This window comes from Aotus nancymaae, unplaced genomic scaffold (genome assembly GCF_030222135.1).
Source record: "Aotus nancymaae isolate 86718 unplaced genomic scaffold, 86718_ANA_hifiasm-v0.15.2.pri h1tg000036l, whole genome shotgun sequence".
In the NCBI taxonomy this organism is placed as follows: domain Eukaryota; kingdom Metazoa; phylum Chordata; class Mammalia; order Primates; family Aotidae; genus Aotus; species Aotus nancymaae.
Window position 1 is genome coordinate 11,625,843 of NW_026988450.1, and position 12,354 is coordinate 11,638,196.

The window sequence follows — 12,354 nt, forward strand, 5'->3', positions numbered from 1 at the left end:
TTCTTTTTAATTTTCTGTAGAGACAGGATCTCACCATGTTATCCACATTGGTCTTGAACTCCTAGGCTCAAGGGATCCTCCAGTCTTTGCCTCCCGAAGTGACGGAATTACCTGCGTGAGCCACTGCACTCAGCCCCTCAAGGTAATTACTAAATATTATGCATCACTGAGAATTTTATGTATTAGATATATATTTTTCATAATTGACACAATATTTTCACATACATTATCTTATCTGATCCTAAATGGACTTTGTGAGGCAGTTATTATCCACATTTTCCATAAAAGGAAACTGAAACTCAGAAAAGAACTTGAAAAATTCTGCCTTTCAAGGTGAATTGCTTGAGGCCAGTAGTTCAAGACCAGCCTGGGTAACACAGGGAGTCTCTATCTCTCCAAATAATAATAATAAATAAGCTGGGCGTGGTGGCACGTGCCTGTGGTCCCAGCTACTTGGGAGGCTGAGGCAGGACAATCACTGGAGCCCAGGAGGTCAAGACCGGCAGTAAGCCGTGATCAGGTCACTGTACTCCAGCCTAGATGACAGAGCAAGACCTCGTCTCAATCAATCAATCAGAACAATAGGCATCTGACATCTATGGTCCTGGCATTTTCACAAGAGAAGGATTACTATCTTCTTCACAGATGGCTTTAGATTTGGAGGCTGGCTAAACATAAAATTAAAGGACTTCATGCTTGGAATAGCCCTTTTAAGAAACACTTAACTCCTTTACTTTATAGACAAGTACATTAAAGCCCTCAGATTTTTTAAAATAATTATTTCTTTCAATAATTACTTTATTTATTAAGACACAGAGTCTCAATCTATAGTCCAAACTGGAGTCCAGTGGCACCATCCTAGCTCACTGAAGCCTCTAAATCCTTGGCTTAAGCTATCCTCCCTCTTCAGCCTCCCAAATAGCTGGAACTGCAGGCACAAGCCATCACAACCTGCGCTCTGAAGCTTTAAGAGGCCAAATGATTCCTCACATTCATTCGATCAATTACAGGTAGAGCCAAGACCAAAAGCCAGGTTTCCTAAGTTATTTTCTTTATAACACATTGCCTCTATAGCTTTATATCCGTGTGTATGATTTTTGTTACATATCCAGTTCTCATCCTCTTTCCTGTCACAATTTCCCTTGTGTCTACCGGGTAAAGTTTTAAGTGCATGTTGACATAGCATACAAGGCCCTGTATAACCTGGCACAAGAGATCTCTCCAGGTACTCTCCTACTCTAATAAAACAGGAATACTCCTGACTCTTAGGAGGCTAGACGTTTGTGTAACATCCTGATAGAGACGTCCTGTTTAGGCTGTGTTGGTGAAGGAAGGCCACATTCCTCTATCCTGTGAGAGTGAGTACTTGAGTTTCTCCTCTATCACCCAGGAAGATTCGGTGAAGGCACTCAAGTGGGAGGGACAAAATGACGTCTGAAACCTGAAGACCTTGGGCAGGGACCTCCCCTTCCTTAAACTCAAGGTAAATGAACCAAATTTTGCAATTCCAGGTAACTTTTCATGTCAAATTCTTCTGTGCCATCCCTAACCCTTTAGTAAAATCCCCTCCAAATATTTCAGAAAAACCTTGTGAGTTCATATTTAGCAAAGCCATCCAAAGCATGTAGCAGCCCTCCATATCTAGCCAGCATGATGGTGTCAGTACTAATCACAACATGACAGATTCCAAAGAGGAGAGGAGAGTATTATGCAACAGGAACCAGGGCCACTAAATACCAATCACTTTTCCCCAGCAATGATTCTCCTTCCATATGGGGTTATAGGTTACGAGGATATGGGTTAGTCAATTAGATTCCTTATGCAATTTCAAATTCCCTGAACAGATCCAGGAATTTTGCACATTCTGTTCCTTGTCTATAAACTTTGGTTCCCTTCCCCAAACTGTTGTTCTTTTGACAAAGTCTTTTTTTTTTTCTTTTGAGATGGAGTCTCGCTCTGTCGCCCAGGCTGGAGTGCAGTGGCGCAATCTCAGCTTACTGCAACCTCGACCTCCCAGGTTCAGGCAATTCTCTGCCTCAGCCTCCCGGGTAGCTGAGATTACAGGCACCCACCACCATGCCTGGCTAATTTTTTTTTGTATTTTTTGTAGAGACGGGGTTTCATCATCTTGACCAGGCTGGTCTTGAACTCCTGACCTTGTGATCCACCTGCCTCGGCCTCCGAAAGTGCTGGGATTCTTTTGATAAACTCTTACTCATCATTCATATTCCTGGTCAGACATCATCATCTCTAGGTAACCTTTCCTGACAGACTATTCTCTACCTCCTCTTCCATAATCTGTGCTCCTTTTGAACAGAGTGATGACATTTTGGGCTTGATGATTAAAAAAGAAAAGTAGAAAAACAGAACATAGAACATACAGGGTCTCTAGCTGCTATGCCTGGCAGTGCATGAAACATAGCATTCAGTAACTATTATTTAAATGCATAAATTAGTCAGTTTTTTCCTTTAACAGTATTTCTTAACAGGTAACTCATGAACATCCCAAAAAAATGTCAAATTGCACAAAAAATTTCAGGGAAAAGTACATTTTTCCCCCAATCCCATTTCCTCCTTTCTCTTAATACCAGTTACCTTTCCTTTCAGATTGATTATGCATATATGGGTATGTAAATGTTTTCCCACTATTTGTTATACATGATAAAAAATTATATAGGATTCATATATTACATATGTTGCATATGTTATATAACATATAAAAATACGTTTTATATATATATATGTACAGATTGTCTCAGTTTTGCATAACCAAAGTCAAGCTTTTTTTTTTTTTAAGAGCAGCCCTCAGAACCAGGACAGGTCCAGAGGCTTTATTTATTTTTATTTTTATTTATTTAGAAAAGGAGTCTCACTCTTTCACCCGGGCTGGAATGCAGTGGTGCAATCTTGGCCCACTACAACCCACCTCCCAAGTTCAAGTGCTTCTCCTGCCTCAGCCTCCTGAGTAGTTGGGAATACAAGGCGAGCGCCACCACGCCTGGCTAATTTTTGTATTTTTAATAGAGACGGGGTTTCGCCACGTTGGCCCGGCTGGTCTTGAACTCCTGACCTCAGGTGAGAGCAGCATAGTATTCCACTGTATGGGCATACCATGATTTACTTTGCAGTCCCAGATTTACGTTTTCCAATTTATAAATACTGCCATTTTCACTGTCAAGCCCTGATGCCAAACACAGAAATACCGCCTCCCAACCCCCTCGCCGCGTGCTTCCCATTTTCACACAAATTTTCAGAAGCCCAGGGCGGGGCCCTGCACCGAACGCCGCCTCTGCCTTTCCCCCACGTGCCCCGCGCCCCCACCACAGGGCGGAAAGCGACAGAACTGAGTCCTCCGCACCCCCACCTGCCGGGTTCCCCAGCGTCTCCTGGCGGCCGGGCTTCCCTGCCCGAACGCGGCGGAACGACCGGAGCCCGGCCTCGCCCCACTCGGGACAGGGCTGACTAGACCTGGCCAACTCTGCGCGGGGCAGGACTTCGACGGGGCGGGGCGGGGCGGGACTCCGGCCGGCGGGGCGCGGCCAGCGTGCGGGGCTCCTCCCCTTTCCTCCGGCAGCGCCGGCGGCCGCAGCACTTCCGGGTCGGCGTGGAGGCGGGGCGGAGGCGCCGCGGAGGCTGTTATTGTTCGCCTGGGCTCGATCGGGCGCTGTCTTTCATAGCTCAGCGGGTGTCAGTTTGTCCGGCTTCCTCACAGCCCCTCACTCCCGGCAGCTGACAGCAGTAGCAGCGGCGGCGGCGGCGGCGGCGGCGGGCGGGGCCTGGCGTTTCGAAGCTGAGCGGCGCCGGGGTGAGGGGCGCGGAGGAGGAGCAGTAGCGGGAGGAGGAGCCGTGTGCCCTGGCACTGAGCGGCCGCGGCCATGGCGTACGCCTATCTTTTCAAGTACATCATCATCGGCGACACAGGTGAGGGCCCTGGGCGCGGCCGTGCGGGTGTCGGCGGTCTCCGCGCCGGGGCTGAGGGACAAACGGCGTCTGGCGGTGGCGGGAACGCGGACCCCACCCGGCGCCTCCCTCCCGGCCGCGCCGCTCCATTTCCGCAGTGCTGGAGCTGGTGACGTGGGCACTGCGAGCGGCTGCGGCCTGGCCAGGCCCGCTCTGCGGCCCCCGACCCGGCCAGCCCAGCAGCTGAGGGCCGCGGCAGCCGTTTGCGACGCCCGATTCAGGAAATGTGTGACAGAAGGGGAGGCCTAGCCCGGGGCCGCCGGGGCCCGATTCACATGACTGCACCCCACCCCCAGAACCCCTCGCTTTAGGTCTCTTCGAGGCCCCGGAAAAAAGAAAGAGGGAAACCTAGGAGAGCAGAAGGTGTTGGGGTCCGGGTCTTAGTTCCTGAGCAGTCCAACCTTCCTCCACCTGCACGCATCTGTTAAGGCCTGGGCAACGCGCTTTTTGGTGTGGGATAGGCAGCTGAGAAGAAAAGGAAAGCTTTAAAATATATAACATATACATATATATTATATATGCTTTTTTAACACCTTCACTCTCAAGTCAGAATAAGCCACATTTCATTACTTGATGGCTAGAGCATCCCTTTCGGGGTTAGGAAAGCATGAACGAGTTGTGTGGACTTTTGCCACGTGTGAACTGGGGTTATTTGATAGTAATGCACAGTCGTTCAGTGCCCTGGGTGTGTACTTACGTATGTATATGTTGGGGACGCTGATGTTTTAAATAAGTCAGGTCCGGTGTCACAACTGATAATTTTCAGGTGAGCTCATGTCCATTTGAAGCGGAAAGTCAGTTGTTCTCACTTAAAATGACATCCTAGTATATTTCACAGAAAGTAAACAAACTCTTCATAGATATTTTTAATACCTGTGATTTTGGTATTACTTTGAATCTAATAATAAACCTAAAGATTGTTTAGGTGTTGCAACTATTAATATACCAGAGTCTGATTTCAGTGGTTACTCTTGCACAACTTTGGACCCTTTGCACAACTTTGGTAATGTAAGCCTCTGTTTGTAGTTGAACTAATGATGTAGCAGGTCCTGTAAGTAACTAAAGAAGCGTGTTGGCCAGGGGAGGTGGCTCATGCCTGTGATCCCAGCACTTTCCGAGGCGGAGGCTGGTTTATCACCCGAAGTCGGGAGTTCGAGATGAGCGTGGCCAACACGGTGAAACCCTGTCTCTACTAAAAATACAAAAATTAGCCAGGCATTGTAGTGGGCGCCTGTAATCCCACCACTTGGGAGGCTGAGGCAGGAGATCACTTGAGCCCTGGAGGTGGAGGTTGCAGTGAACCGAGATCATGCACTGCACTCCACTCCACTCCAGGCTGGATGACACAGGGAGACTCCGTCTCAAAAGAAAAAAAAAATCATGTTAATTACTGCCTGAAAGAAAAACTTTCTGCTAGAAACATGAATTTTTAGCAAGGTTTTTTGGTGTGTGTGTATGTGTGTAAATTGGATTTATAAACTTTAAAAAAAAAATAACTGTGGTGTATTTGGAAGAAGGAAGGAGAATTCTAAAGCCTTCTGGCAAAATTCGATTTAGACTGTAAAAACAAGATTGGAGAGGAATGCCGCATTAACTGTAATATGAGTGGGTTTGAGAAATACAAGCTTGTGGCTGTGGCCATTTGGCTGTCTCATTAGTGGTAAAGATTCAAATCAGACTTTGCTGGTTGCCTTTTTTCAGTTTTTTATTTGAGGCTATACTGTAGGTAAATAAAGTATTGTGCAGGCAGTAGTGGGGCTACAAATCCTAACAAGTTAATGCTCTGTTCTCTTGGAATTTGCCCTTATCCAAAAGCAGTCCCCACAGTTCAAAGAAAGGGAAGACACTCCTTTCTTGTCATTACTGCTGATATGACCTAGTTCAGGAACAGAATTCTTGACGCTATTATTGTATGGAGCAGTACTGCTCCCCACTTAAGTTCAGCCAGTGTGGTTTACTGTCAATGTAATCTTCCTGAAGCATGAATGTCAAAAGGCTACTCATGTTTACTCCCAATTTTTAGTTTGACCTTGAACGAACTCTATATTTTAGCCCCTATGTACATTTCTAGTCTTCTTTCCCACTGATACCCACCTTGCTTCAACCAGTGAGACCCAGTGGCTGATTTTTGTGTTTTTTCCTGGACCCTGCTACTCTCTATTCTTAGAGTGTTTTCTGGCACAACCTCTCCCTGTGGAAAATCCATCAGTCCTTCAAAGTGTTATGTGAGTTTTCCGTAATGCCTTCACAGTCAACATATATTAAGCCTTTATTGTGTGAAGATTTTCACAGTATCCTGGCTTAAAATGACTACCACTTTTCTGGATTTTTGTTTTTCACTTTGTGTCATTCTTCTGATACTGATCTCAGACTGTTTTGTTCTATAGATACTTGTGTAGGCTCAATATTATGTAGGCATCTATTATATTCTTCTTGAAGGCAGAAAAGATATTTTCTATGGCTTTGTGTTTCTTTCAGGAAGATCCTAGTAAAAGATAGGCCTTGTATATTTAATGAATAAGAGCGGAGCCGACAGGCTGCTATATTCCCGTTTGTATATATTAATAGCTTAACAGAGGTGCTGGTGGTGGGAGTGGTTGTTGTTTTGCCCAGTTCTGTCCCTTTTTTTGCTTATTAACTTGGGCAAAATCCTTTACCATATTTCTTTAATTCAGAGTGTACCCATAGTTGTAAGAGAAACTCAGTGTAGCCCTAGAAAAGATGACTTTAAAATCAGTAATTTGAGAGCTACGTTGATTTTCTAAAAAGTCAGTGTCAGAAACATGCATCATAGATTGAAGGAAATCACCTAATTTTTCTGTTTCTGTTTCCTTAACCTACAATCTTCTCTCATTATGTGAGATAAAATGAGGATAAATGTGAAAGTACTTTGATTTCTCAAGGGAAAGGAACAATGCACATTTTTCCTTTTCTGAGTTCCCTCTTTAATAGAAGAGGTTTTAATACTGTTGAGCTGTTTTCTTACTGTAAGGCTAAATGCAGTTAAAATGTAGCTTTACATTTTTTCCTTGTTCTTCTTTCTGAATCATTTAGTAAAATTTGTCATTTAAATGTAGATATAAAGTGGAAAGTGATTTTTAACAAGCAGTTAATTATTAATAAGCAGTTTATTATCAAGCATAGAGGGAGAGAAAAAATACAAACCTATAGTAATTTCTGCTCCTAAAATTCTAGCATGTGCCTACTATTATAACCTTATCACTAACCCTCCCTGCCCCTCAACTCTCAGCCAGGTACACAAAGGCAAAAATTTGGTTGTGTTTTTATTTCTGTTAATATCTGAAGCTCCCCTTCTTGTCCCTTCCCTATCAAAAAAAGTTATGTCAAAAATTTTTGTCACCTGGCCAACTCCTTTTTATCCATTCTTTTAAGATTGTAACAAATTCTACTACTCCCTGTTGCATTTAATGCAGGTCCCCTCCTCTCTTCCCTCATTCTGTTTACCTTCTCTTCAGTCCCAGTCCCACTTGCATTTTATTTTATTTTTATTTTTATTATTATTTTTTTGAGATGGAGTTTTGTTCTTGTTGCCCACACTGGCATGCAAGTGGGCACTGTCTCAGCTCACTGCAACCTCCGCCTCTCAGATTCAAATGATTCTCCTGCCTCCCTCTCAAGGAGCTGGGATTATAAGCGCCCGCCACTACACATAGCTAATTTTTGTATTTTTAGTAGAGACAGAGTTTCACTATGTTAGCCAGGCTGGTCATGAACTCCTGACCTCAGGTGATCCACCTACCTCAGCCTCCCAAAGTGCTAGGATTACAGGCGTGAGCCACCGTGCCCAGCCTACATTTTATTTTTTATTTATTTTTCACTCTTATGTATATACCTACCACTTACATTTTATTTTACTTTGTATTATTTATAAAGTAAATAATTTGAGACATGATCTCTGTCTCCCAGTTGGGAGTGCAGTGGCTCTATCATGGCTCAGTCACTACAGCTTCAGTCTCCTGAGCCCATGCGATCCTCCTACCTAAGTCTTCCAAGTAGCTGACACATGCCACCCTGCCTGGCTAATGGTCTTTCACTGTGTTGCTCAGGCTAGTCTTAAACTGCTGGGCTTAAGCCGTCCTCCCACTTCAGCCTCCCAAAGTACCAGATTACAAGCATGAGCTGCTGCTCTCAGCCTCACTTACATTTTAAATAATCTTTTATAGTTAGGAAGGTATTTGGCTTTGTCTTAGATGTAAGGGTACACCATTCAGTATCAGATTTATTTAATAGACAAGTGCATGGATCCTTGAGGGGAGGCGCTAGTAATGTTTGAGCTGAAATTAGAATGATGAGTAGGGACTGCCAGAGTGGGCATGGGGGAATGTCTGGTATGTAGCTGGAAGTTCATATTTCCGGCTCAGGAAAGAGTAATCTGGGATGGAGATTTGGGAGCTAATAAAATTAAATGGAGTCCTTATTATCTGAGAGTTCATTTTCTGAGCTTTTGAAATTACAAGATTATGTAGGGAAGAAAAATTCTCGTGACATGAAAATAATTATAACTTTAAAAAGTTAACTTCTCAAACTTTCTTCTAATTCTCATCTCCTTGCTTTGGCATAGGGGCTTGCTGATCATAATATAGTTTGAATTAGTTGCAAAGTGAAATTACATATGATGCCAAAATTGCAAGCATTTTTTTTGTTTGTTTGTTTGTTTTTTGAGACAGAGTTTCGTGTCACTCAAGCTGTAGTGCAGTGGAGCGATCTTGGTTCACTGCAACCTCTACCTCCCGGGTTTAAGAGATTCTCCTGCCTCAGCCTCCCCAGTAGCTAGGATTGCAGGCGCCTGCCACCACACCCAGCTAATTTTTGTATTTTTAGTAGAGATGGGGTTTTGCCATGTTGGCCTGACTGGTCTCAAACTCCTGACCTCAGGTGATCCACCTGCCTTGGCCTCCCAAAGTTCTGGGATTACAGGCTTGAGCCACCGCACCCGGCCACATTTGTTTCTTTGATGCAAATGATTTTGGAGCATCGGTTCACGTGCAAAACCATTGACAAAGGGGAATCTGACACAGTTGTCCTCCTGGAATGAAGTAGGTGGTGATTGTTGATTGAATGAATTGACAGATGAAAATGTAGATGTAATGGTGGGAAATACTAACGTTCGTGGGGCATATGGGGAAAGTTATCAGCATAGGAGACTAAAAAGGAATAAGCAAAAGAGCAAGAGAGACCTGGGCAGTACAGTGTCATGGAATCTGCAGAGGAGGCAGATCCCAGAGAGAGAGTGGTCACCATTGTCAAGTGCAGTAGAGGTTAGGGACTATTGGTTGAAATAGTAGGAAGACATTAGTGCTTTGCCACAGTGTTTGATTCGGAAGTCAATGAGGGGGAGAACTGTAAGGTATACTTTCATTTATGTTTTAAAAATACTGTGGATTTATATATATCTAAATATACAGAAAAAGTCCCAAAGACTACACACTTAACTGTTACTTCTGGGAAGGAGAGTAAAATTATATGCTTATATTGATTACATTGAAAGAGTTGGTGTTGGTGAAATGGGGCTTTTTATATTTTAGAGGCCTCCTACTTTCTTTTTTAAAAAAAGAAATTAAACAGTATCACACATAGTATTGGTGCTTTTACAGAAAGAGTTATTGGAAAGTTAAAAGTAGAACCAAGTGTGGGCTATTTTATTGAATAAATGTGAATGTGTGTTTGTATTTTAAGACAGGAGATACTTGAGGTTGAAAGGTTGAAAATACAAGAGAGGGAAGATGGAAGGAGCAAAGTTCTAGAGGATTTGGGGAAAGAATGGGATTAGATTCTCAAGAGCTTTAGAGTTTTAACAGAAGGAAGACCTCTTCCTGTGGAAGACTCAAATTTGAGTTTATTTAGATTTTTGTGAATCACCTGGGGTGTTTGTTTAAAAAAATATATATATTCAGCAGCCCAACTCCTAGAGATTTTGATTGACTAGATTTGAGGTGGAGCTGAATGTTGCAAAACCTGTGGCCAGAAATACTAGTCATTCTATTATATAAGCAGATTTGTTAGAGTTATCTTCAGAAAACAAACTGGGAAGTTCACAGGTGGAAAAATTCTATTAAAACCTTTTTATTATGAGATATAGCATGCATATAAAAGAATATGTGTAATATGTATACACGGTTTAATAGTTTTAAAGAATAATAATAAACACCCATGCAAAAGGACTCTACATTCTTACATACATCATTTTCTCAACCAGTTTTCCACTAGCCTGAATTTTATATTACTCCTCCCCTGCTTTTCTTCATAGTTGTATCTCTTATGGATTCCTAAGCTATATTATTTAGTTTTGCTCATTTTTAGATGTGCTTAGCTGTTTTATTTATCAAATGAGAGCTGAAACATATCTTTTAACATCATCTACAATTTAGATTATATACTTTTGTTATCCTTAAATTTTTGCTTTATGTATGTTATTGGTGATCTTCCAAGATTTTTGAGTAGCTCTTTTCTGTCTGTTTTCTGTCTGTAACCCTGTTTATTTACTACTTCCTCCCTCTAATACTTAGACTGTGCCTTAGACTTTATAGTGAATCATAGAGGCTATTGGCCCTGTTGTTCTCATTCCTTTTTTCCTTTCTGAAACCTCCTCTGGTGACTCTCCCTCCTCATCTTCTCAAATAATGTCACTCTCCTTGGTGTTCTGTCCTTTCAGTCCCATGCCATTCCTGTCCAGCATGAAATTTTCTCTTTTATCTCCCCAACTGCTCCCTTCCTTGATTTTAACTCCAGCTCTCCTCCTTTTGCAGTAGCCAGTCAGTTTGGTGTTTTATTTGAGCATACCTTAATTTTGCCATCTCAGCTGTTTTTCCCTTCCCTTCTGGCCCAGCTGTGCTTACTTCATTTGTTATTCTCTGCTCATCCTCAGTCTGTGAGGCTGTGTCCTTTGCTACAAAAGATGCAGCCATATATGCAGACTTCTCTTGTCCCCCTCCTAGCTTTACATTTTCTACAAGAAACTGTCCCATTTGATTTAGTTAGCCTTAATTATTTGCAAGTTTTTAAATACTCTAGTTTTAGCTGTTACTCTTCACTTGTAAGAGATGCCTAGCAAAAAGGTGCTAGATTCTCTCTGCTGTCATGCACAGATAGTAGCCCCTTTTTAATTTATGCAGTGTTTCTCAACTCAAACTATTAATACTTCGTTCTTATCCATGAAATTGCTGTTTTAGTCACTCTCCAGGGAGTCCTAGACATCAGTATTTTTAAAAAGTATTGTTTGTAGTGATGATAGTACTGTAACATTCCACTGCTGGTCAGCCATGGGCCACCTTTGCTTATTTTTCTAAAATCAATACTTCTTTTTCTGTTGTCAAATTTTCTGCTTTGGGGGATTTTATTTAATCCCTAAGGTGTAGCCAGACTGAATTTGTATGGACTTCTTCATCACATTAGATTTTGGCACTGTGGTCTGTATAGCCGATTCTCATGAGTAATCCTCCACACTTTTTATAGTTCCTATACCATATCAAAAGCTTATTACTGTTAATCCTTCAACAGATATGTGAGATTATCGTTTTACAGATGAAGAAACTGAGTTGTGTCATTTGGGGCAAATTATCTTAGTAGATGGTTTATATGGTTTGGCTCTGTGTCCTACTCAAATCTCATCTCAAATTGTAATCCCTGTAGTCCCCTCGTGTTGAGGGAGGGACCTGGTGGGAGGTGATTGGATCTGATGATAGTGAGTGAGTTCTCATGAGATCTGATGGTTTTATAAGTGTTTGACAGTTCTTCTTTGATAGTCTGGTTTTCTCCTGCTGCCATGTAATAATGTGCCGCTTCCCCTTCTGCCATGATTATAAGTTTTCATTCCTCCCCAGCCATGAAGAACTGTGAGTCAATTAAACCTCTTTCCTTTATAAATTACCCAGTCTCAGGTAGTATCTTTATAGCGGTATAAAAAGGAACGAATACAGTGATAGAACAAAGATTTAGGGCTGTCTGACTCCACAGGCTATTCTCTTGATTATAGGGTGATCTGGCTCCATTTTCCTTTGCTGTTTCCTTCCCCACATCTTCTGAGTTTTTACTTTTCATAGCCATAATGTAGCTTTAGGTTTCTCTCAATTCTCATTTTAAAGTTTAAAGTTTAAAGTTCTCATTTTCAGGTATAGCTGAGAGTCACTGTGATTTTGGCCAAATCTGAGGGAGAAAGGAGGAAAATGAATATTGATAGCTGCATGCTGATACAACTCCTTGAAGGAAGGATGGTGCCTGGTGCAGAGTTAAGAGTTAGTGCTTCAGTAAATGATGAATGTGTGCTAGGTAAATTCTGCTGGGTAGGCTGCATATTGCATACATTGACCAGTTTATTCCTCCTTGTTTCAAAACAAGATTTAAGGGCACTTATATAAATTTTTTAAAGTTTTTTTA

The 12,354-nt window shown here is 42.3% G+C and overlaps 1 protein-coding gene across 1 annotated transcript in view; it reads left to right on the plus strand.

Moving 5' to 3' along the window:
- Window positions 1-3,637: 3,637 nt before the first annotated feature.
- RAB2A (RAB2A, member RAS oncogene family) overlaps window positions 3,638-12,354 on the plus strand; it is an 83,128-nt gene continuing 74,411 nt past the window's right edge. The window contains exon 1 of the mRNA XM_012463734.2: window positions 3,638-3,921. Coding sequence (XP_012319157.1) covers window positions 3,876-3,921 — 46 coding nt within the window. The 5' untranslated portion in view covers window positions 3,638-3,875. The remainder of the gene's footprint in view (window positions 3,922-12,354) is intronic.